We start from the raw sequence: 24,509 nt of genomic DNA, 5'->3' as shown, positions 1-24,509 counted from the left end.
TGCGGGACTCGATCCCAGGACCCTGGCATCATGACCTGAGCCGAAGGCAGACGCTTAACTGACTGAGCCACCCCAGCCTCCCCTTTATTTTTTAAAAAAGATTTATTTATTTTGAGAGAGAGCGTGTGCACGTGAGTGGGAAGGAGGAGAGAGAGGGACAAGCAGACTCCCCACTGAGTGCAGAGCCAGACGCCAGGCTCAATCCCAGGACCCTGAGATCACAATCCCAGCTGAAACCAAGAGTCGGACGCTCAACCTACTGAGCCACCAAGGCACCCCAAGAGTCTCTCTTTATTTTCTAGAATAGTATCACTGCCCTAAAAATCCCCCTATTCTCTCCCTCTCTCAACCCCCTGGGTGGTTACTGATTTTTTTACTGTCCATAGTTTTGCCTTCAGAATGTCAGGTACTTGGAATTATGTAGTATGTGGCCTTTTCAGATTGGTTTCTTTAACTGTAGCAATATGCATCTAAGGTTCCTCATTTTTCCTGGCTTGATAGTTCATACCTTTCTTTGATTTTTATTGCAATAAGATTCAAATAACAAAATTAACTTTTAAAAAATGTGCAATTCATCGTCATTTAGCTCCTTCACAGTATTGTGCAACTATCACTTCTCTCTAGTTCCAAAACATTTTCATCACCCCAGAAGAAACCCTGTGCCTATTAGCAGTCCCTCCCCACTTCACCCTCCCCCTGCCCATGTAGTCACTAATCGGCTTTCTGTCTCTGTGATTTTCCTGAATATTTCATGTAAATGGGATCATATTATATGTGACCTTTTGTGTCTGGCTTATTTCACTTTGCATAATATTTTCAAGATTTTACCCTGCAGTATACATCATTTCTTTTTATGATGACTAATATCCCTTATATGGATATACCACAGTCTGTTTATCCATTCATTTATTTATCATTCCATCCGTTGATGAACATTTTGGTTGTTTCTTTTGACTATTGTGAATAGTGCTGTGAACATTTGTGTACAAATTTTTATTTGAATACCTGTTTTCAGTTTGGGGGGGGGTTTATACCTAGATGTGGAATTGCTGGGTTTAACTTTTTGAGGAACTGCCAAACTGTTCTCCACAATAGTGGGACTCTTTTACATTCTCACCAACAATGTGAAAAAGGTCCAAATCCTCTACATGCCTGCCAATACTTGTTATGTTTTTAATTTTTATTCAACTTTTAACCATCACCAGTGGGCACTAACAAAGCTTTTTTTTTTTTTTAAGTGATCTCTATGCCCAACGTGGGGCTCAACCTGAAGACCCCAAAATCGAGAGTCACTTAATCTACTGACTGAGCCAGCCAGATACCCTGAACACTTGTTATTTTTTGTCTTTTTGATTATAGCCATCCTGGTGGATGTGAAGTGGTAGCTAATTGTGGGTTTATTTGCACTTACATAATAATTAATCACCTTCACATGATTATGTGCATTTCTTCCCATCTCCCCATTTAGTGAGTTTTGGGTTTTTGGGGATTTTTTTGGGGTTATTTCGTAGCTTTAAATTGGCTGTGGTGGGAATATTTATATCCCAGACTTGGCAATCTCAAAACTGGTTGTAAATTTGTACCAGCATATCACTGCTCTGAATTATGTTCCCCTCCTCCAGAGAGGGTTCACCCTGTCCTCTATGGCAGAATGAGAACAGATCACCTTAATCTAGTAAGGTTCTGAGTTAGCCCTAGAGCAAGTTGCAGGGAAAAGCTCTATCTAGTCTGGTCTCACCCACTTTAAGGCATAGCCCTCCAAATGTAACTGAAGACATGCAGTGTTAACTAAATCCCTTTTCAGTCAATCTCAGGGTCCAGGTTGTGCTTTCTCAGTACAAGGAACCTGCCAAAAGCTCTATTTTTCCTATTAGAGGCTAGTTCCTTGTCCTGAGTAGCTTAAGAATTTGGCAAATACCTCAAGGATAAAATTATAAGAGTAAGTTCACTTCCCTCCCCCAAGGATCTTGGACCCTGGAGTCCTGTTGCTAAGCTGACCCCAACTCCCAGTTCTTGTCTCTCTGATCTTGTGAGATTTCCATTAATTCTATGGCTTCTCTGCTTCTTAGCCACTTCCTCAACCTTTTATACTGCACACCTCGGGGAAAACAGCTTCAGAATGTCACTTCACCACTGTACTGCCTCCTCCCCCGCGTGAGAGTGTGAGCACGTGAGAATGAGCGTGTTTCATCTGGCGTCTCTGATTGTTCTCAGCAGAATTGGTCTGTTGCAAGGTTCTCCTATCCTCATAGCTTGAAGCCAATGTTATTTTTAGGGAAAAACAGACTTGTGAACTCCTAGTATATTGCCCTGTGAAGGGTAGAAGAAAAAGTATTTTCTTTTGTTGACTGTTCGATTTGGTAGGGGGATGGGAAGATAGATTCAGGAGAAAGAGATTAGGTGTCAAGTTTTATTTTTTTTTATTTATTTTATTTTATTTTTTTTAAAGATTTTATTTATTTATTTGAGAGAGAGAGAATGAGACAAAGAGAGCACATGAGAGGGGGGAGGGTCAGAGGGAGAAGCAGACTCCCTGCCGAGCAGGGAGCCCGATGTGGGACTCGATCCCGGGACTCCAGGATCATGACCTGAGCCGAAGGCAGTCGCTTAACCAACTGAGCCACCCAGGCGCCCTCAAGTTTTATTTTATAATTTTATTTCAAAATGTTTCCCTAGGTAAATATCTTACATTTATGTGGGTTTAATGGTAACTTTTTCCCCCCAAGGTTTTATTTAAATTCCAGTTAGTTAACATACAATGTAATATTAGTATCATGTGTAGAATTTAGTGATTCAGCACTTCATATACCACCCAGTGCTCATCACAACCAGTGCCCTCTTTAATCCCCATCACCTGTTTAACCCATGCCCCTACCCACCTCCCCTCTGATAACCATCGGTTCTCTATAGTTAGGAGTCTGTTTCTTGGTTTTCCTCTCTTCACCCCACCCCCTGCCATGTTCATTTGTTTTGTTTCTTAAATTCCACATGAGTGAAATCATACAGTTTTGTCTTTCTCTGATGGACTTCACTTAGCAGAATGCTCTCTGGGTCCATCCACATCATTGCAAATGGCAAGGTTTCATCCTTTTTTATGGCTGAGTAATATTCCATAGTATATATATACACACCATATCTTTCTCCATTCATTAATGGATGGACACTTGGACTCTTTCCATAATTTGCCTATTGTTTATAATGCTGCTATAATCATCAGGGGCATGTATCCCTTTGAATTACTATTTTGTATCCTTTGGGTAAATACCCAGTAGTGCAATTGCTTGATCATAGGGTAGTTCTGTTTTTAACTTTGAGGAACCTCCATACTGTTTTCCAGAGTGGCTGCACAAATTTGTAGTCCCACCAACAGTGTAGGAGGGTTCCCCTTTCTCCACATCCCTGCCAACACCTGTTGTCTCCTGTGTTGTTGATTTCAGTCATTCTGACAGGTGCGAGGTGATAGCTCATTGTAGTTTTGATTTGTGTTTCCCTCGTGATGTGATGTTGAGCATCTTTTCATGTGTCTGTTGGCCATCTGAATGTCTTCTTTGGAGAAACATCTATTCGTGTCTTCTGCCCATTTTTTAACTGGATTATTTGTTTTTTGGGTGTTGAGTTTTATAAGTTCTTTATATATTTTGGATACTACATGGTACTTTTAAAATTTTTTTTAAGTAGGCTCCATGCCCAATGTGGAGCTTGAACTCATGACCCTGAGATCAAGAGTCGCATGCTGTACCGACTGAGCCAGCCAGGCGCCCCAACGTGGTATTTTTTTTTTTTTTTTTTTAATGAAAATACTGTTACTATTACTGTTAGCACCAGGTGTGAGGCGACTTGTAAATTTTAAGCAGTAGAGCTTGAAGTAAACAGATACAGAAAAATTCCAGTTTGGACTTCACTTATTTTACCTGTGAAATGGTACCTGACAAGTTTGGTAAACTTGGGAAGTACCTGTTAAACTTGACCATTTTAATGAATTTATGTTTTTATGAGTCACGAGCACTGTTTCATTTATTTATTTATTTATTTTAAAGATTTTATTTATTTATCTGAGACAGAGAGAATGAGAGAGAGCATGAGAGGGAGGAGGGTCAGAGGGAGAAGCAGACTCCCTGCCGAGCAGGGAGCCCGATGCGGGACTCAATCCCGGGACTCCAGGATCATGACCTGAGCCGAAGGCAGTCGCTTAACCAACTGAGCCACCCAGGCGCCCTGTTTCATTTATTTTATATTTTATAACTTCAGGAGAAGGACAGGCTGAAGACACTGGGAATGTGAATTAAGAGAAAAATGGATTTTAAAACTTTCACAAGGGTCCCATTTGTGTGTAAGGAGGGGCAGGAAATCTGGCTGCCCCACAGAACAGTTTGGGCAGCACTGCCCCTGGGGAGCTTGCCTGGTGTATGCTCTGGATGTGGAGTCAGGGTCAGAGGCCAGTCCTCCGTGGACCCCAGCTCCGTGGCTGCTGGCCAGCATCAACTTAATGGGGCTCAGATCCTTTACCTGCAAATTGGTGAAGTGCAGTGATTGATCTCTCAGGTCCGTGCAAGCTCTTAATAATAAACAAAAACTGAGCCAGGAGCAAGGGATGGGAGTGGAAGTGTAAAGGGTTGAGGCGGTGAAGGGGTGGGGTGAGGGAGTGAGGGACTTCTTCACTAACCATTAGGCCAGGTGCCCTTTAAGGGCAAATAGATCACGAATGTGTCCTTGTTTGTTGACTAATCCACTAACAAGGAGCTCTCAATCAGGCTACTTATTTATCTCTAGGCCTCTGGAGTTACTTATTTGGTTCTGATATTATTTTGGGAAATATCAGAATAAAATAAGTGAAGTGTGGTAACAGTGTGTATTTCAGGGAATGGTATATTTGTTTCCCTTTTATTTTTTAATATCTATGTTTGAGATATAATCCACATACCATACAATTCAGCCACTTAAAATGTACAATTCATAGTTTTTCAGTATAGCACAGCACTGTGGAACCATCACCAATATCTAATTTTAGAATGATTCTGTCCTCTGGTAAACTCCATACCACAGGGCACCCGATGCTTCAGTCAGTTGAGCATCTCCCTTCAGCTCAGATCGTGCTCTCAGGATCTTGGGATCGAGCCCCGCATCAGGCTCCCTGCTCAGTGGGGAGTCTGCTTTTCCCTCTCCCTCTGCCCCTCCCACCTGCTTGTTTCTCTCTCTCTCAAATAAATAAATAAAATCTTTAAAAGAAAAAAAAAAAAACTCCATGCCCACTAACACTCACTCCCCATACCCTCCACATTTCTCATGCTAGCCCTAGACAACCGCTGATCCATTTTCTGTCTCTATAGACTTACCTGTTCTGGACAGCCCATGTATATAGAATCAGTATGTGGTTTTTGTGACTTTGACTACCTGTGTGATATTGACTACCTGTGTGATATAGAGGTAGATAGATGATAGAAAACGAGAGAGGTGATAGGTGATTGATAAGTGGTAGATACCATATTCACCTCCTGGTTTTGAGGGTGCACTGTAGTTGGGTAAGATATACCCATTGGGGATACTGGGTGAAGTGCACATAGAGCCTTTCGGTGCCTTTTGCAATGCCTATAATTATTTCAAAAGAAAAGAATAGAAATTCTTGAAGGTGATCATGGGACCTAGTTATTGTTTCTGTATTTAGTTACACATATATAGTGAATAAACTAGTGATCTAATTATCTTTTTTGTATGTAGTGATGCACTTATAGTGAATAAGCTAGTGGGTTTTCTAGGGAGAATTGGGAAGGGTCCAAGATTTGATCAAGAGATGTAAAAAAAAAAATTTTTTTAAAGATTTTATTTAAGAGAGAGAGAAGGAGAGATAGAGAGTACAAGCCGGGAGGAGAGAGAGAGCAGGTTCCCTGCTGAGCAAGGAGCCTAATGCAGGGCTCGATCCCAGGGCCCTGGGATCATGACCTGAGCCGAAGGCAGACGACTGAGCCACCCAGGCGCTCCAAGAGATGTGCAGAAATTTTTGTGACTTTTTCCCCCTGAGATTCCCTGTTATTAAGTCTCTTGTATGGAAAAGAAAGAATGATAGAGTGAGCCATGATATTTCTCCCTGGGATATCAATATAACAACAAAACTGAGGGTTTGGGTTTTTTGGTTTTTGGTTTTAGGTATTTCTGTATTGCATGATCACATGTTGATGACAAACAGGTCAAGTGGGGGATGTATCAGAATCTTGGTTTCAAACATCCAGTAAAAATATTATATTTAGGAAAAAAGTCCTAATGTTTTCAAGTGCCTGATTATCTATTGTTCTTCATTACATACCAATAAAGGAATAAAAAGATTAAACAGGTAGATTGTGGGTTTGTAAATGTCTTTGACTTCACTCATAACGCTTCAAATATATACTGTCCGTGAAAGAGAATAAAATTAAGCTCTTAGAAATATGTAAACCTGTTTCTTGAAAACGAAAAATTCGTAGTAAAATTCCAAACAGGAGGTGACTTCTGAGTCTGTGTAGATGTTTGGTATTCCTGTCAGTTCTATACTGTGGGGGTTTTAGCCCTGACTTCATGGTGTCCCATGGTATGTGTCGCTGCTGCTGCACCTTCTTCAGCAGGAGAACAAAGCTGAATTGGTTCCACTTGCTATATGGAACATGTGCGATTAAGTCAGTGCTACATTATGTACCTATCTCCTGGTCCATTTCAGTCAAGACATAAGCACATAAATTTGAATGGTAGCATTTGATTTGAATTTAAGGCCCAAAACAACCAGAATGTCTTAAATGTTTTAGTGAACGAGATGAGAAGACATGTTTGCTATTCTTGGACTCATTTTGATTTGCAAGATTGATGTAATTTATGCCAGAACCTCCACTCTAAATCAAGATTTGTCACATAATTTGTATGACTTTTCTTTAGCAGTTGCAGAGAGAATGTCTAAATGACTTTAGAATTTTGTTAAAATATGCTTAAAGTCTTTGAAAAATATCCATGGCTCTGCATCTGTATGTAAGGCATTAAATAAATCTCTTGACATTAGTATTTTGATGAAGGGATCTCTAATTGTTCTCCTGGGTAGAAGTTATGAAGTATCCCGTCTTGACTCTGCCATTGAATATTAGCCCTGACTTAAATTCTCCCGTCATTCCACGCATGCGCTGAAACTTAAGCCTCCCGCCCCCTTCCAAAATAAATGGATGAACAAATAGTACATCTAACATGGCAGATATACTATGTGAAATTACAGAAGGCCTCATAGTAAAATTTCTTTAAAGTGTATATTCTTTTAGTGAATTAGAAATAAGAATTGGTTTTCAAATGATTTAGACAGCTTGGTTAGTTATTAATAAACCTAGCTTTTTAGTTTTTATTTTACTGTTTCCTGATCTATAAAAATAGGTAGTGGTCATTCATATAACAAGAGTAATGAATTATTGAAGAAGAACATGCTTTAAACATTTGTGAGCAGTGTATGTAAGTACTTCTCCTCTGTCATTGCTTGGGCCGGAAGAGTCTCAAGACCATGGAGCTGAGGTTTGGACCACGTTTGTGACTTCCTAATGGGGTTTCAGCCAGCCTGTGGTCAGCAGCCAGTTCTTACTTCAAACTGTTAGAGTTTGAGACCACAGAAGAAAGCAACAAATTTATCCTGTTAGGTCTGTGGTGAGCATATAAAGAAGTGATCGTGGTCACTACCTTTGGTCTAAGGTAAAACACTGCAGGAATATTAGTGCTTCTCAGATTCCCTGGTGAAATTTCTTGTTAATGGAAAAAGTACCTAGGAGAGAGTTTTGAAAATGTTTGCCAGTAGGAAAGGGCCTTTAAACAGGTGGATTTTCCAGCATTGTCATTGTATTTTAATGTCTTTGTACTATAGCGTTCTTTTTGGTCTATCAGATCACACTGTTACACAGTGGTTGAAGTCCACATGAAGCGAACACAGACTCCTGAGAAGTGTACAACTGTGTGGATTTAGAAAAAGGTTAATTGCTTTATTTACTATGTGAATTAGTTGATTGCTTACTTTTTATGTAGACTAAAAATAGGTAAACCCAGTTTTGTTTTGTTTTTTAAGGTTTTACTTATTTATTTGACAGAGAGAGACCGCGAGAGCAGGAACACAAGCAGGGGGAGTGGGAGAGGGAGAAGAGGCTTCCTGCTGAGCAGGGAGCCCGATATGGGGCTCAATCCCAGGACCCTGGGATCATGACCCCAGCTGAAGGCAGACGCCTGACGACTGAGCCACCCAGGCACCCCTAAACCCAGTTATTTTGTGCAATTTCTTTTTACCATCCAAATGACTAATTTGACCATACTGTTAACATTTTATTACAGAATTGACAAGTTCTGAGAGAAACATTCCTCTCTCATGTTTTTAACCTTGAATACTTTCTTTGTAGAAGTAGCTTTTAGGAGAAAGCATTCCAGTATCTTAGAAAAAATTATTAAGATTTCTTGACTCCATTTTTTCCAATTTGCATGCATACTGAGCCTCTGGGGAAGGTGGGAGTAGGGCAAATTGGAATTGGGCATTGTGAGGAAAGTCAGAGGTAGTTTAGAATAACCCCTCTGGGAAATAGGTAAAAAGTTTAAATATAAAAAGGTTGGAGGGCACAAATTTATGTTGGTACCAATTTTCATCTGAGTCATTTTCTTGCTGATACGTTCAACAGCCAATCGGTCAGAATGCTCAGAGCTCCTCGCTGATATGTTCACCAAGAGGTAACATGTACATTGCCAGATACTGATGACTTACAGTTTAAATTTTTTGAAATCCTTTCATTTGGAAGTTTGTCCAATGTCAGTATTTAATACTTTCCCTAATGCCTTTTTTCTCATCATAATTATATAATATGAAGAAATTGTGATTTTTTTTTCCCCCCTCCGGATCCCGTGCAGAAGTCCCCAGGTCTCCTCCACGTTATGTCAGCAGGCCATACATACGTTGTTGTCTGTGTCTGTCAGGAGTGGAAAGCACCGGCATGGAGAACTGTAGGTGTCCCCTTGATCCAAGGTCAAGAGAGTGAGAACACTTCTGACACTCTTGGCGCTGCTGTCCCACACTTCCACCTTCTTCAGTAGCAGTTCCAGATCCTGGGTTCTCCCAAGTCGTTCTAAACACTGGAACCTTAGACTCCCTTTGGTTGATTTGTGAATTAACCAAAATTTTTCTGGGTAATTTTAACTTGCTGCAAGTCTTTTTCCATTTTCATTGATTTTAAAATGAATCAGTATGCAGGGCGCCTGGGTGGCTCAGTTGGTTAAGCGACTGCCTTCGGCTCAGGTCATGATCCTGGAGTCCCGGGATCGAGTCCCGCATCGGGCTCCCTGCTCGGCAGGGAGTCTGCTTCTCCCTCTGACCCTCCTCCCTCTCATGCTCTCTGTCGCTCATTCTCTCTGTCTCAAATAAATAAATAAAATCTTTAAAAAGAAAAAAAAAAAAAAAAAAAAAAAAAAAATGAATCAGTATGCAGACAAAACAATATTAAACATTTGAAGATTTTTAGTTAGTATCTCCCCAGCTTGTGAACTGTTTGAATGCAGGCCAGGTCTGTTTAAGTAAACCAGCTGTGTACTTCCAGGCAAAGATATGTGTTGATTGCTTAAAGGTTTCAGTTTGTCTTGTGATACAATGAATAAAGTGTAGGCATCTCATGTTTCTTAGAACCTATGGTTCTCTTGTCCTATTCTTGCCTTGTTTGTTCTTATTTTTGAGAGGTTAAGTGTTAATTTTAGAAAAGGAAATAAAACTCCTGCTTAGGTCTTTTCAATTTGTAGACTTAGGTAGAATTCATTGCATGGTGTAGGAAGGTTGGTGTTTTGGGATTGCCAAAGTGTGGGTGACTCTCACTTGTGCGGGGTGAGTGCTGAGGTAGGGCTTGCTTGGGTTTGTGCTGGTTGGAATCTCCCCCAGGTTCCAAAGGCACACTCAGAACAGCTGTACCAGAGGGATTGAATTCCTTTTGCCTTTCCCCCAAAGTAGCGAAAGAATTCTTTCACTGGAACCAGTCATTGCTCCAAGTAAGAATTTGGTGAGTTTTTTGGTGTTGGGTGTATTTTTGTTGTTGGTTTTTGTTTGTTTTTGAGATAGTGCCTAAAGGATGATGCAGAAATGAGCAAAGCTCAAATCTTTCTTGGGATGAGGCAGAATGTGATTAAGTGAACTTGATAACTTAATTGTCCAGTTTCCTGTTTGAAGTTTAATGACATTTGGTTTCCAAAATGATCATTTCATTCATTTATATTTTTAATTTTACTTAAAAATATTACATCAGTCATGCTTCAGGTGCCATAGATACGTTTCTTCATATTTTCCCAGAGAGTGATTAGCTTATTCTAGAATTTTTTTTAAAAGATAACATGTTGTTCTCCTTTTGTTCTTATTTTTTATTTATTTGAGAGAGGGCGTGAGCAAGCGCACAAGCAAGGGGGGAGGGGCAGGCAGAGGGAGGAGGAGGAGCAGACTCCCCGCTGAGCAGGACCCTGGGATCATGACCTGAGCCGAATGAGCCACCCAGGCGCCTCTCGTTTTTTTTTTTTTTAAATGAAGGAATCCCAGCTTTTGGACTGCATGTTCCAGTGCTGCTAATGCAAGTGGAACTTAAAAGCACACGCGCACTCGGCGTACTTCTGTGGGGCTGTAGATGCCCAGGCCTCTGCTGGTGTTGCACTGAGCACTGATGCCCAGAGTGCTGAGTGTTCACGTTGTCTTCAAGGGGAGTGCTGTTAGTCCTTTTATTTAACTTCACTTTTAAGCGTTAGCCCATATTATTTTTAATGTTCAGAAATAGAGAAAATGATTTGTTTAGAAAAGTTTGGCTGTGCTCCACCTTGTAGCAGCCCTTGTACTTCACCAGGTGTAACAGGGCGGGCGTTAGAACCCTCGAGTCTGGGTCTCCTCCCTCTAGACTGTTCCCCTGTCTCTTTGAACAAATTAGCCTTTCTCTGTGAATCTGTTTCATGACCTGTTAGATGGAGCCACTCATTGTTCAAAGTGTTGTGAGGATTAAACAAGATACTGTATGTTCCTGGCACACAATTAATGTTCTATCTTTGTATATTTGGTTTAATTTTTTTTTAAACAAAACAACTTTGGTAATATCAACATCATATTAGAATCCAAAATATGCCTTTGTTCTTTTTAAAGATAAGATTAAAAAGAAATTTCTTACGTAGTGTCGACTTTTAAATATAATCAAAACGTAAGTAATCATACAATGGTTCTTTCTAGTTTGTAGAGATAATATAAATAATAAATATGAAAACTTGTTTTTTAATTGGATTTATAAAGGAGATTTAAGTGGCTTTTGTGCTTTCTTTTTTTTTAAGTTCAAAGATAAGATTTTAAACCAAATCATATGTATTCATGGACTCTTCTGTGATTTAGGAATGTGTTTTCTATTTTCTCTGTATATTCCAGTTTTTATCTTCGATGTTTTTGCTACTTTAAATTCTGTTTGGTGGAACATAAGAAAATGTTTATGAATATGTATTAGTGAGAAGCAGATTTTTTGACTTTGTAAACAGAATTAAAATTTGGTAACAGATTTCTTTCTTCAATTTTGATATCTTTTTCTTTGACACTTTGAAATAATCCCTTATAAATTAAAAACCCCAGAATTATTGAGTGCCTCGGGATTCCGCTACGAGGAGACGGACTGACCTTCAATTCCAGCTGGTTCACTTGGGTTGAGGGTTTATTCGTGCAGGTGGTTTCTCTGCCTTCTTCTTTCTGCTTGTTTCAGAATAGATTGGGGGTACTGCAGAAGTGTTTCCTGGAATGCTAATCTTCCATCATTTCTCTACTGAACACTCCAGCATTGACCTGATGCCTGTAGAATAAAACCAGCAGTCCTTTGCATGGCATAGAAAACATTTCAGGCCGATCTTGACCTGATTTTTCAGTTTCAGCATTTACCATTCCTCCCATCGCCAAATCCAGCCAGCATAAATTGCATATGCTGTTATTTTGGCTTAGAATAGTCTCTTTGCATAGCAAACCCCAACTAATTTTTCCAAACCCATCCCCGACACACTGTGTTCTTCCCAAATTTCTTATGGACTCTTCCAGGCAGCATCAGATCCTCCCCTCACAGACCAGTGATCACACCTTTCCACACCGTCCACTCCACCACCTGTGAGCTTCCCAAGGACAGGAGTGTGTCTCTGTGTCCTATCCCTAGCTCTGAGGACAGAGCCAGAAGTAACTGCTCAAAAAATGGCTGCTTCAGTCTGTTCTTCAACAAGATCAATCTACACATGTGCAGTAGATTAAGGAATAGCGCAGTGACAGAAATGCAATAACAAAATCGGAATTCACACCGGTCAAACTGTATTTCTGTTCTGGTGCATGATGGTGAGTAGAGAAGCCTTATTATTACATAAATTTAAATTCTGTAGGCCATTTGTGGGACTGGTATGTATTTTGCAGGAAAGAAACAGCTTTGTAGGGTTATTCTCTTTAAGTATGACAGGATGAGTAGGAATTTGCTAGCCTACTGGCAGACCTAATTTGGAAAATACCAGTAAACTTAGAGAAAGCAAATAATGTTAGAGAAGGCACATGTTTTCATTTTGGAACAATTTTTGCAGAAGTCATTTTATCGTATTTAATCAGTTGCTTAGAAATGGGGTTGCTGGGCCACAGGGTGAATATATATGGAATTTTGTCATTACTACTTAAATATCATAGCCCTTTCATGCAAATATTAAGTAAAACCAGCCTTTAGATTGCTCTCTTCTTAGTCTTGGGTGAAATACTGGGTCTGGTAATTGTGGGGTTTTTTTGTTTTTTGTTTTTTGTTTTTTTAAAGATTTTATTTATTTATTTGACAGAGAGAGAGACAGCGAGAGAGGGAACACAAGCAGGGGGAGTGGGAGAGGGAGAAGCAGGCCTCCCGCCGATCGGGGAGCCCGATGCGGGGCTCGATCCCAGGACCCCGGGATCATGACCTGAGCCGAAGGCAGACGCTTAACGACTGAGCCACCCAGGTGCCCCTGGTAATTGTGTTTTATTGTGAATTGCTATCATGCTTGCTGAACTTTGCTCTCAGCTATTTCAGGACTTGTACTATATTTGACCTCTAGAGTCTCGATAAATAGATCACTATTAAACACAAAATTTTCTGCTTCTGACTTGGTACTTCATATAATTTAAGGCATATATCCTGAGTTCTGAGCTTCACTCTTTCGTGGGAGTCTATCCTACTGAGAACTTGATGGACTCTGTGGATTGACTGTCTCCACAGTACTTTTTTCGTCCCTCAGTAATAAAGTGATCAGCAGAAGGGGCAGACAAATCTGATTTTTCATCCCCATTCTGTCACTTAGTAGCTATCCTGTAAATTGGGGATATTAATGGTTCCTATTTGTAGATTTGTTGTTAAGAATTAGCTCAGATGGAGATTTAGAAGGAAGAGCTGACCAGGGTTGGGGAGCAAAGGAGAGGCAGTAGTAATGGTGACTCTGAGATTTCTGGTTTGCTCGACTGGGTGGATAGTTTGAAATAGTTCAGGTGCAGTGCGGGAGAGACAATTAACACGGGGTCCGTTATGTGTGACTTGGGAGATGGAAAGTTTCATGGCCTCATTGAAATAATCCCTTTCTATTTTGAAGGCAGATGGCTGAGAAGGAGGAAGAAATATGATTTACAAAGTTGTGTTGACATTCGTGCGCATCTGGGGACAGAGGGTGTGGATTGGTGTCCTGGGTTGTGCAAGCTGGTTGTCTACCTTATTAAAATTCGAGGTCTTTTACCCACAAAAAGAAAAAAGAATTAGCTCAGTTAATGTATGTTGATAGCTCACCACAGAACCGGCCACACACAAAGCAGCACGTAACACTGCCATAATACGGCAGGTACCAGTTACTTTTATTACGTCAACCAAGAGTACTTGGGTTTGAAGACTCACTAATCTTCCAGGAACCCAGTTGGAGGGAGATTTGTTATCTGTTCCTCAGCCATCCAGGGATGGGGCCTTCAGCATCTACCTTCCCTCACCTTCTGCTCCTCTGAACCTTTTATATAAAAGGTTTTGAAGGGAGCTCAGCCTTATCGATCACCTCATTATATGATCTTAACCTTCTTGGCTTTGTGGACTCTGTGAAAATCTGATCATTTGTCTCTAAGTAAATTTGTATACATACAACTTTGTGCATATCAGCTTCCAGACAGGACCCTAATCTTTGAGCCTTCCTTAAATTTGAAGTGGGTGGAGGGGGCGCCTGGGTGGCTCAGTCGGTTAAGCGTCTGCCTTCGGCTCAGGTCATGATCCCGGGGTCCTGGGATCGAGCCCCGCGTCGGGCTCCCTGCTCTGCAGGAAGCCTGCTTCTCCCTCTCCCACTCCCCCTGCTTGCGTTCCCTCTCTTGCTGTGTCTCCCTCTGTCAAATAAATAAATAAATAAATCTAAAAAAAAATTTGAAGTGGGTGGAAAATCTAGATTAGTCAAAGCTTTCTCTGTGTGAGGCATTATACTTAGGTTACCTGGTTATGGGCTTTTAGAACTTAGCAAGAATTCAGTTCTTCAAAGAAACTAAGGAATCTTTAAAAAAAAAAAAAAAAAAGAAAACTACTGTAGACACATTTTACCCCTCAGTAGTAGAAGGAAAACCATTTGCACATAAACTACAGAGAAACAATTTCTCTGAAGTATGTAGGATTAATAGATGACTCTCTACCAGTTAGTGAAAAGGAACTGACCACTTACCCCTGCTCACTGGAAAAAGATGCAGCCCATCTGGCCCAGGTGTGTCTGGCAAGACCTCAGTCTGTCGTGTCTTCTCTTGGTTACTGAGGAATGTGGGATACCCATCTGTAGAGGTGCTGGTACCAGCCCCCCAAGAGCCTACCGTGTTCTCAGTAGGGTGGGCATCCTGATGTCTGCCTTGAGTGATGATTTGCGGCATCACAGACTAAAATCACAACAGGTAAAGTCCTTGTTTTCACAGATGGTGTTTTGGTTGTTTACTGGGCATAAGATATAAATGAACATATCCTGTCACTTCATAATATTTGGGAGCAAAGAAAAAAATCTGAAAACAGGTTAAACTCATCTTTCTGTAATTTTATTAAAGGACACTTGACATAGGGAATATTTCTTTTTGAAGCAGAGCAGCAGTTTAAGATTTCTAGAATTGAAGCCATGGACCACCTGTGTGGGCCCCTCTCACTGACATCCTAACATCATGCATTCTTGCTGTCATCTGTAAGCCCACATGGTCCTAAGGATTATCTTGATGTGGATAGTTGTTACTTTTATTCAATGTGGAATGATACAGAATTTTAATCTAAGTCCAATACCGTATTGAGGTTTTACACTTCACATAACATTTTACATTAAAGTACAGCCCGAAGAATTTACAGTAATTTCAGTAATATTCTAAATAGTCAGAAATACAGATGTCTCTGAAAAAGCAAACTCCACACAAAAACTCAGGAGTAATGTTTTAGATTGAGTGTTGAGCATTCTGTCAGCTCTGAGTAGCATCTCTTCAGAGACCGTTCATTCCTTTGTACAAGTATGTAGTGCACGGGGTGAGAGGGAGGTGTTGGGTACACCGAGCAGCTAAGGAGCCTTAACAGAGTGATAGGTGACAAATGCAGATTTCTGGAGAGAACCTGAGTGTGACTGCTGTGGGGCTGAGGAGTGATTGTGAATGGTGGCATGTTTGGGAAGCTGTCTAGAACAGAGGTGAGCTGATTGTAAGGAGGAACTGGCAGAGAGGGGAAGTTAAGAAAAAGGTAACCAGTAAATAGAGAAGAATATATTTTTGCGCAAAGGAGCCATTATTGTTTGGTTGAATTCCACAGGACTGTGAGAAAGACAAGATTTGGGGGTGGTGAGTCAGAGAAAATATGATTTGAGGCAGGTCTTTGATCTCCCATTTGATAAACATGTAGGACTGTATGGTGTTGAGTGAGGTAACTGAAATGCGGCTTCTAGAGCTGGACTTGGTGTGGTTGGGAAGCCGAGCAAGGCCTCCCAGGTAAGCAGGTGTGGGCAGGCTTAGCATCACCAGAAAGGCAGGCCTGCAGAGAGAGCTGTCGGTTCTCTTGTTTGCTCTGAAATTCCAGGAGAAGCGCATCTGCAGTGAAGGAGTGCTGGCCATCCCCAAATAGGTGCTCTGCTTGTGCTTTTCGTCCTTTCTGTAGCCACTGTGGCTAGTTGGATTCCGAGGGGCAGGGGCAGAAGGGAAGACAATCCAACGATAAATTGCCTCCTGGGGCCACAGCTGAACACCTGCTTTTTAAGGCCTGGTACCTGGAGGGGCAGCCCCCAACGCATTCCTGATCTGACGCAGAGTACTGGCTCCTGTAATGTGAAGAAATAGCAGGACACAACCCGCAGAGGAGTTGCACCTGCTTCATTTTGCACCCTAGTCCAGCCAGTCCGGCAAGCCCCCACATGTCTTGGGTTTTTGGCAGAAAGTGCAGTTCCATTCGGGTCAAATAGGCCTCTCCACAGTGACATGTCCTCTGGATTTAAGTAATCTTTGCCAGTAGTTCTCTTCCCCAAATCTTTGCCTTATTTAGCATTATCCTTCCCAACTCTTAAGCCTTTTCCTTAATTCTGGAAGGTTGCCGTCCCTTTGCTTTTGTCCCAGAATGGATTCAAGCTGACTAACTTAGAAGACATTATTTCAGTTCCCTCTGGGCCCCCCTTGTGGCTCAGGCATGTTGAACCTGGGGTGTGAAGGAGCAGGCGGCTCTGGCACGTGGACACAGAGGAGCAGGAGGAAACGGCTGTGGCCTCTCGTGGAGCAGTGTGGCTGTGAGAGGGTGCAGTGACTGCGGCTCCTCCCAGGGCCAAGCTTGAGAGAACCGTCTTCTCGGGAGCCCCCCACCCCCGCCACCATGATAGTCCCTGGCCAGCTCCTCTCAGCCGCAGAGTGGGGTAGGCTGCTGTGCCATGTCATGTAGGAATGTGAGTGTGGCGGTTCCAGGAATCACATTTCCCTGACCACATCTCAGTCACCCTCACAAAACGGCCTGTGGGGCGCCTGGGTGGCTCAGTTGGTTAAGCGACTGCCTTCGGCTCAGGTCACGATCCCAGGGTCCTGGGATCGAGTCCCACATCGGGCTCCCGGCTCAGCAAGAAGCCTGCTTCTCCCTCTCCCACTCCCCCTGCTTGTGTTCCTGCTCTCGCTGTCTCTGTCTCTGTCAAATAAATAAATAAAATCTTAAAAAAAAAAAAAAACGGCCTGTGACCCATCGTACATCTAAACCAAGAATACGCTTTTCGGAGCATTAGTATGGCCTGCATGCTGTTCTTTCTTTGAGGGAGTACATAGCATTTCTCAGAGGAGAACTCCCTATCCAAAACAGCTCTAGCCTTCCTCTGCAAGGGGTTTTTATCTTAACAGCAAAGAACATACGTTTCCACCTTTTCTCTAAATAGGTTTGTTTCTGTCTCTGCAAACACTCATATTCTCCAGTATACAGGCCCTACTCATGGAGGACTATAATTACAATATTCATTTGGGAGATGGTGTGAGAGAAGCCAGATATGGAAAAGCATCTGCCGGCTGGTTTGGGCCAAAAGAGGAAAGTCAGAGGGAAAGGTGGGTTCTTGAAGGCTCTGAGTCTAGATGTCTGGAGTACCGATGGCAGTGCTGGCCATGGAGTGGAGAAGCATGGCTCTTAAAAAGGGAGAACTCACAGTGGGATACTCTTCCCGATATTCCAGATGCCAGGGAGCTTTCCTCTGGACCTGAGAGATACAAAGAAGGGACTGTGGCGTTGGTTGTCACTAGACGTTTCTGCCTCAAAGTGTTGTCGGGACGTAAAGAGCCAGAGCACCACACATTTCGGTTTCTCCTCAGAAGCCGTTGTGCAAAGTTTCAGAGCCCGGCATTGTCAGGAAGCGTTAGGGAAACAATGGGTGTACGATAAGATTAAACAGCCTGCTATGGTGAGTGCTGTGAATTGTGCAAGACTGTTGAATCGCAAACCTGTACCTCTGAAATATATAATACATCATATGTTAAGAAAAAAAAAAAGAAGATAGCAGGAGGGGAAGAATGAAGGGGGGAAATCGGAGGGGGAGATGGACCACGAGAGACAATGGACTCTGAAAAACAAACGGAGGGTTCTAGAGGGGAGGGGGGTGGGGGGATGGGTTAGCCTGGTGATGGGTATTAAAGAGGGCACGTATTGAATGGAGTACTGGGTGTTATGCGCAAACAATGAATCATGGAACACCACATCAAAAACTAATGATGTAATGTATGGTAATTAACATAACAATAAAAAAATTTAAAAAAAAGATTAAACAGCCTGCGCGACATTTTCACGTACAGTTGCTGGGAGTCCATAAGTCATGTGTATGTTTTTCTCTTAGGTTCATTTTCCAGACACTGAAAGAGCAGAATGGCTAAATAAGGTAAGAGTAGAATATACTAAATACCAGAGTATCAGCGGGAGTTAGAGGATGAGGTGCCATCTTTCCATTTTTGGGAAGTTGGATGTTGACAGTATGTGAACTCCTTTGGGGGTAGTGGACTGGCTCCTGCTCCCAAAAAAACTGAGTCATAACTGATAAACGGTACTTTCCTAAGTAGTGAAAACTGTGTCTTTAACATGAAAAAAATGATATAGTCATAGTTGTGTATTTGGCCTTGTGTCTACTTCCCTGATTGGCTAGTGCTCAAGTCTATTTTATAATAATTACAAGCAGAATTTTTGAAAATATTATGAAAAGGGAAGTAATTCCCAAGAAACCTAGTAATAGATTAATAATTTTAAAGGTTATTTTTTAAGATCATATATTTTGAAGTAGATGTTTGTCCCCACATTTTGTATATCCTCAGCTATAAAGTAAAAACTAATGTAGATTAATGATTGCCTGACAGCACCAGAAGTTAGTCCATCATTAAAGAAAACTCATTAATGTTTATTAAGATCTATACAGTTTTAGGTTTTTAGAAACGAGCTGAAACCACAGGGTTTTCTGATTTTTCTTTTTCCCCCTAAGCAACTTTAAATGTGCTGATACGCTTAAATGGAATGCTTAACCAGAATAACTAATTTCTGGAACATATTAGTTAATCTGTAGTTTATTGTTGTAGTACATTTTTGAAATTCAGATCATGTTGATTTTGCATAATGAAAAGGAGACCCCCCTCCTTTTAATTTTCAAAAATTCTGCTAAACTATAGAGGTGTAATTTTTCATGATGATGTAAGTACATCATTACGTGTTAGTACATAATACATTATTATGTATTACAGCATTTTGTTTGACATGAGTTCTTTCTTCTTTACAGACTGTAAAACATATGTGGCCTTTTATTTGCCAGTTTATAGAGAAGTTGTTTCGAGAAACTATAGAGCCAGCTGTGCGGGGAGCAAACACCCACCTTAGCACTTTCAGTTTCACAAAAGTTGACGTGGGTCAGCAGGTCAGTTTCTTCTTAAGTATCCTTACTTGTGCACATGGGTAGAATTGGTGTGAACACTTTAAAATATATATAAAACTACTTCAAATTACTTTATAGAGAAAAAATTGCTCCTGGGGAGGGTCTAGCAGGCTGTCTCTGCAGCTCGTTCCAGTTCTGCCTCATGTGGGACGCCCTCCCTTTGTCTGTCAGGAGGTCCTCACATTGCACTCATTCTTCCCCTGTGGTCTTTGGCCTGTTCAGTTTCCTTGGGTGGTTTCTCTCAGTTCCCATCATGTCTTTCTACCCCACATCCTTCTATCAGAATTACCTTTGTACAGGGGCGCCTGGGTGGCTCAGTCATTAAGCGTCTGCCTTCGGCTCAGGTCATGGTCCCAGGGTCCTGGGATCGAGCCCCGCATCGGGCTCCCTGCTCCGTGGGAAGCCTGCTTTTCCCTCTCCCACTCCCCCTGCTTGTGTTCCCTCTCTCACTGTGTGTCTCTCTGTCAAATAAATAAAAAATCTTTAAAAAAAAAAGAATTACCTTTGTACAGTTTTTCACAGTCTGTCTAGTTGGAATTTGATACATGAATTCATACTAAAAGTTTCGTAATTGACAACAAACTTAAAGGTGTTTACCCCTCAAGATGTTTAAAAATGATAATTAAGGACTCCAGTGCCAGACTTGTAGAATCGCATTAATTATGTAGATGAAGGGAAAGATAGATTTTGTTATTAGAATTAGATACAAAGAAAAACTGCTAATTCCTAATATTCCTTCTAGTGAAAGCCTCAAGACAACATCTAAATTAGTTATTCATTGGGCGCCTGGGTGGCTCAGTTGGTTAAGCGACTGCCTTCGACTCAGGTCATGGTCCTGGAGTCCTGGGATCGAATCCCACATCAGGCTCCCTGCTTGGCGGGGAGCCTGCTTCTCCCCCTGACCCTCTCCCCTCTCATGCTGTTTCTCTCTCTCTCTCTCTCTCTCTCTCTCTCTCTCTCTCTCTCAAATAAAATAAAAAAATATATCTTTAAACTAGTTATCCATGGCTAGTTTCTTTTTTTATTTTTTTAAGTCAGTGTTTGCAGTGATTAGCAACAGTTCAGGGTAACATTTTTGTTAATTGAGGTATAAGTGACATATAACATTGTATTACTTTCCAAGGTAACATTGTTTTGTCTGCCTGATGAAAATTCAGAATCCAATAGTATTTTAGATACACCCACACAGTTGATACACATTTAGTGCAGCTCGGGAGAGCCAGACCACACACTGTCACCATATGCTGCAGTCCCCATGTCTGCTTCAGACCATCAGGGTTTTCATAGTGTGGCCAAGGAGTGTCTGACCTGGTCGCTGTGTTGCGTTTGTCCGCGCTCCCAGGCTTATTCCCATCCTATACTCCCAGAATGCTCCATCTTACCTGCAGTTACTCAAAATCTGGGGTCTCCACTGCAGGCACATGTGTTGTACTTAGTCATTCTTCCTCTTGGCTGTGAGGTCTCCAGATAAGTTACAAGCCTAGGGTCTGATCATCCCATTGTTCAAGCACATAAATGCCTGCACAAAATGCCTTTGTAACACTTACCTTTCATGTATATTTTACCTTCTCTGACCTAAAATGATAACAACAGATAGGAAAACACAAATACAGGGTTGAACGCTATGTGCGTATGAAGCAGATATTGTACACTTTTTTCTGTAAAAAGCCAGGTACTACATATTTTAGGCTTTGACAGCCCATAAAGTCTTTGAGGCATATTCTTCTCCACCCCCCCATTCCTTTTATAATCGTTTAAAAAATGTAAAAACTTTTTTTTTTTTTTTAAGATTTTATTTATTTATTTGACAGAGAGAGTCACAGCGAGAGAGGGAACACAAGCAGGGGGAGTGGCAGAGGGAGAAGCAGGCTCCCCACCGAGCAGGGAGCCCGATGCGGGGCTCGATCCCAGGACCCTGGGATCATGACCTGAGCCGAAGGCAGACGCTTAACGACTGAGCCACCCAGGCGCCCCTGTAAAAACGTTTCTTAGCCAAAGGCTAAATTTAACCTGCAGGCCATGGTTTGCAGTCCCCTAATGTAAGATGATATGCTTGTGTTTGTGGGAATTTAGAATTCTAATCCCAGCTGGATTTGTTTTAGGGAGAATTATGTTCACTTTATATTACACGCTCCTTAAGTCTAATGCTAAGATTATCCTTGGAGAACAGGAAGCATGTTAAGAGTAGTGCTGACTCAGTAAAGCTTGACATCATCATCATCTGCACCGTTATTTTGCAAGTACAGGCGAACTTGAGCTATCTGAGGAAGGAACAGGCCAGAAGGACATGCAGAGCCCCGAGCAGGGTTCTTTGTACACACCGGACGTGCTGGCTACGTCCCTCTGTCAGCTGGGTTCCGTTGCCTTCAGGTGTTTGTCCTGTGTTGGATAATGCTCAGTCATCTGGAGTGGAGTTGGGCTCGCTGCTTCTCCTAACCTCAGATGTCATGTTAAGTGGAGGAAAGGAATATTATGCAGACATTTAAAGTAAAGGTCCTAAGCCACCTATATCCCATTTGCGCTCGTCAGCATAGTGATTTGAACCGTGTTCTCTGTGATTCATAGTCTGTGCATGTCTGAGCCGGTATCATCAAGGAAAAGGCCAGGAACCTAGGATAGTAGGAAATGTAGATGCTCAAAGACTTAAAGTTTTGTTTTGTTTTTAAGGTTTTATTTATTTATTTGTAAGAGAGAGCACAAGCAGGGGGAGCGGCAGGCAGAGGGAGAAGCAGGCTCCCTGCTGAGCAAGGATCATGACCTTAGCGAAGGCAGACGCTTACCGATGAAGCCACCCAGGCACCCTCCCCCTGCCCCCGCAAAGACTTAGAGTTTAATCCTACAGCTAGTTGAGGGGTAAGAGGTTAGGGCAACTAAACTGTCACAGTAAGCTGTAGTACTCCAAAGGTAAGGAATTTCTTCAGCTTGAGTGTTTGATGCTCAGATGTGAGGTTGAGAACCTTCCTAGAAGCAATCTCGAAGTGGTAAAATGGGAGGTTTTAAAATGGTGTTACAGCTGGATCCTTAAAACATGACATTTATTATAATCTGCCATTTCTTTTTACAATCATGTTTCTATCTAATGTGTCAGATTGAATTAAGATGAGATTAAAATTATACCTATAGCCAGTATTTTTGATTCACTCAAAAGCCCCGTTTTTGTGAAAATTTTAAGAAGTGAAAAACTAAAAGACATAAAGGAAAAAAAAGAAAGGAAGTTATGTTTCAAACCATGTAAGGACAAAGTTAGAGGGAAAGGGTCAAAGTAAATTGGACGAAACAAAGGGCCATGGGTTTGACCTTTAAGCACTCACTGCGCACCACACATGCTCCTCATGTCCTTTGATTTCACAGTAACCTCGTTAGATGCCATTTATTATCCCTACTTCACAGATGGAGGAAGTGGAGAATGGAGGCCTACTACCTTGCCCAAAGTGAAACAGCTAGTACACTCTGAAAGCAGAAGTTTAGTTCCTATAGCCCAGTGCTAAGCTTGTTCTAATCTCTATGGCGCATTGTAAGGTTTGGGTTTATTTTTTAAATAAGCATTTTAAAATAAGCTGCCTCTTGTTTCAGCCCCTCAGGATCAATGGTGTTAAGGTGTACACTGAAAATGTGGACAAAAGGCAAATTATTTTGGACCTTCAGATTAGGTAAGTTTTTATTTGTTACATTTATTTCATAGTTAATGGCTTATAAAGTCATTTAGCTGTACCCATAAAGTGGAAGATATAATGAGCACGCTTCTTACCTGTTGTCTGGTGGAATTTGACTAAATTGTTGAAGACCCAAATTTATTTATTTTCTGTGTCTTAATTCCTGATAGCCTAGATAATTGCCAATCATAAGCATGTTAAATTAAAAAAATTAAAGACCCTACAAAAAAACTACAGACCCATATCCATTAGGAACACTGACGGCAAAATCCTCATTAAAATACTAGCAAACTGAATTCAGCAACATTAAGAGAATTATACACCATGACCAAGTGGGATTTACTCCCAGGATGCAAGGATCCTTCAACATATACAAATGAATCAAGTACCGCATTAACATAACGGAAGGGGAAAAAACCACATGATCATTTCAGTTGATGTAGAAAAAGCATTTGACAAAATTAATTATTCTTCCATGATAAAAATACTCAACAAACCGGGAACAGAAGAAAACTATTTCAGCATAATAAAAGGCATATCTGAGGGGCGCCTGGCTGGCTCAGTTGGAGGAGTGTGCCACTCTTGATCTCAGGGTCATGAGTTCAAGCCCCACGTTGGGTGTAGTGATTACTTAAATAAATTAGTTTTTTTAAAAAGGCATATGTGAGAAACCCCCAGCAAACATCATACTCAATGGTGCGAGACTAAGCTTTTCTTCCAAGATTAGGAGCAGGCGTGTCCACTTTGACCACTTCCATTTAACATGACACTGGAAGTCCTAGCAAGAGCCACTAGGTAGAAATAAAGACAAGGCATCCAGGTTAGAAAGGAGGAAGTAAAATTGTCTCTGTTCACATGTGATGTGATCTTATATGTAGAAAACCCTAAGGATTCCACAAAAAAACCTTGTAGAACTAATAAATTCAGCAAAGTAGCAGAATATAAAGTCAGCACGCACAAAATCAGTTACGTTCTGTACCTAACAATGCACAGTCCAAAAGTGAAATCAAGAAACAATCTCGTTTAGAATCAGAAAGAATAAAACTCTTAGGAATTAGCCAAGAAGGTGAAAGATGTGTCTGCTGAGAGAAATTACAGAAGATATAAGTAGATGGAGGGCGTCCCATGTTCTTCGTTTGGAAGACTTAATATTAAATGGCAACCCTAAAAGCAATCTGTAGAATCAGTGCAGTCCGTGTAATCACATGTCCAATGAGCATTTAATATCTGAAGGTATATAGAACTCCTAAAACTAAACAACAACACACAACCCGATTCAGAAATGGACAAAAGGTCTTGAATAATTTCTCCAGAGAAGATGTACAAATATACAGCAAGCACATGAGAAGATGCTCCCCTCGTTGATACTCGGGGAGATGCAAATCAAAACAGTGAGCTACCACCTCATACCCGTTAGGACGGCTGCTATCAAACAACAGAAAGCAGTGAGTGTTGGCGTGG

The 24,509-nt window shown here is 41.4% G+C and overlaps 1 protein-coding gene across 8 annotated transcripts in view; it reads left to right on the top strand.

Moving 5' to 3' along the window:
* Nucleotides 1-24,509, top strand: part of ESYT2 (extended synaptotagmin 2) — an 83,781-nt gene that overhangs the window by 12,135 nt on the left and 47,137 nt on the right. For all 8 annotated transcript variants that reach the window (XM_021693003.1, XM_021693001.1, XM_021693004.1 and 5 more), the window contains exons 2-4: nt 18,319-18,360; nt 19,243-19,377; nt 22,969-23,045. In XM_021693003.1, coding sequence (XP_021548678.1) covers nt 18,319-18,360; nt 19,243-19,377; nt 22,969-23,045 — 254 coding nt within the window. The remainder of the gene's footprint in view (nt 1-18,318; nt 18,361-19,242; nt 19,378-22,968; nt 23,046-24,509) is intronic.

This window comes from Neomonachus schauinslandi, chromosome 12 (genome assembly GCF_002201575.2).
Source record: "Neomonachus schauinslandi chromosome 12, ASM220157v2, whole genome shotgun sequence".
In the NCBI taxonomy this organism is placed as follows: domain Eukaryota; kingdom Metazoa; phylum Chordata; class Mammalia; order Carnivora; family Phocidae; genus Neomonachus; species Neomonachus schauinslandi.
This window is presented reverse-complemented; position numbering and strand designations above follow the sequence as displayed.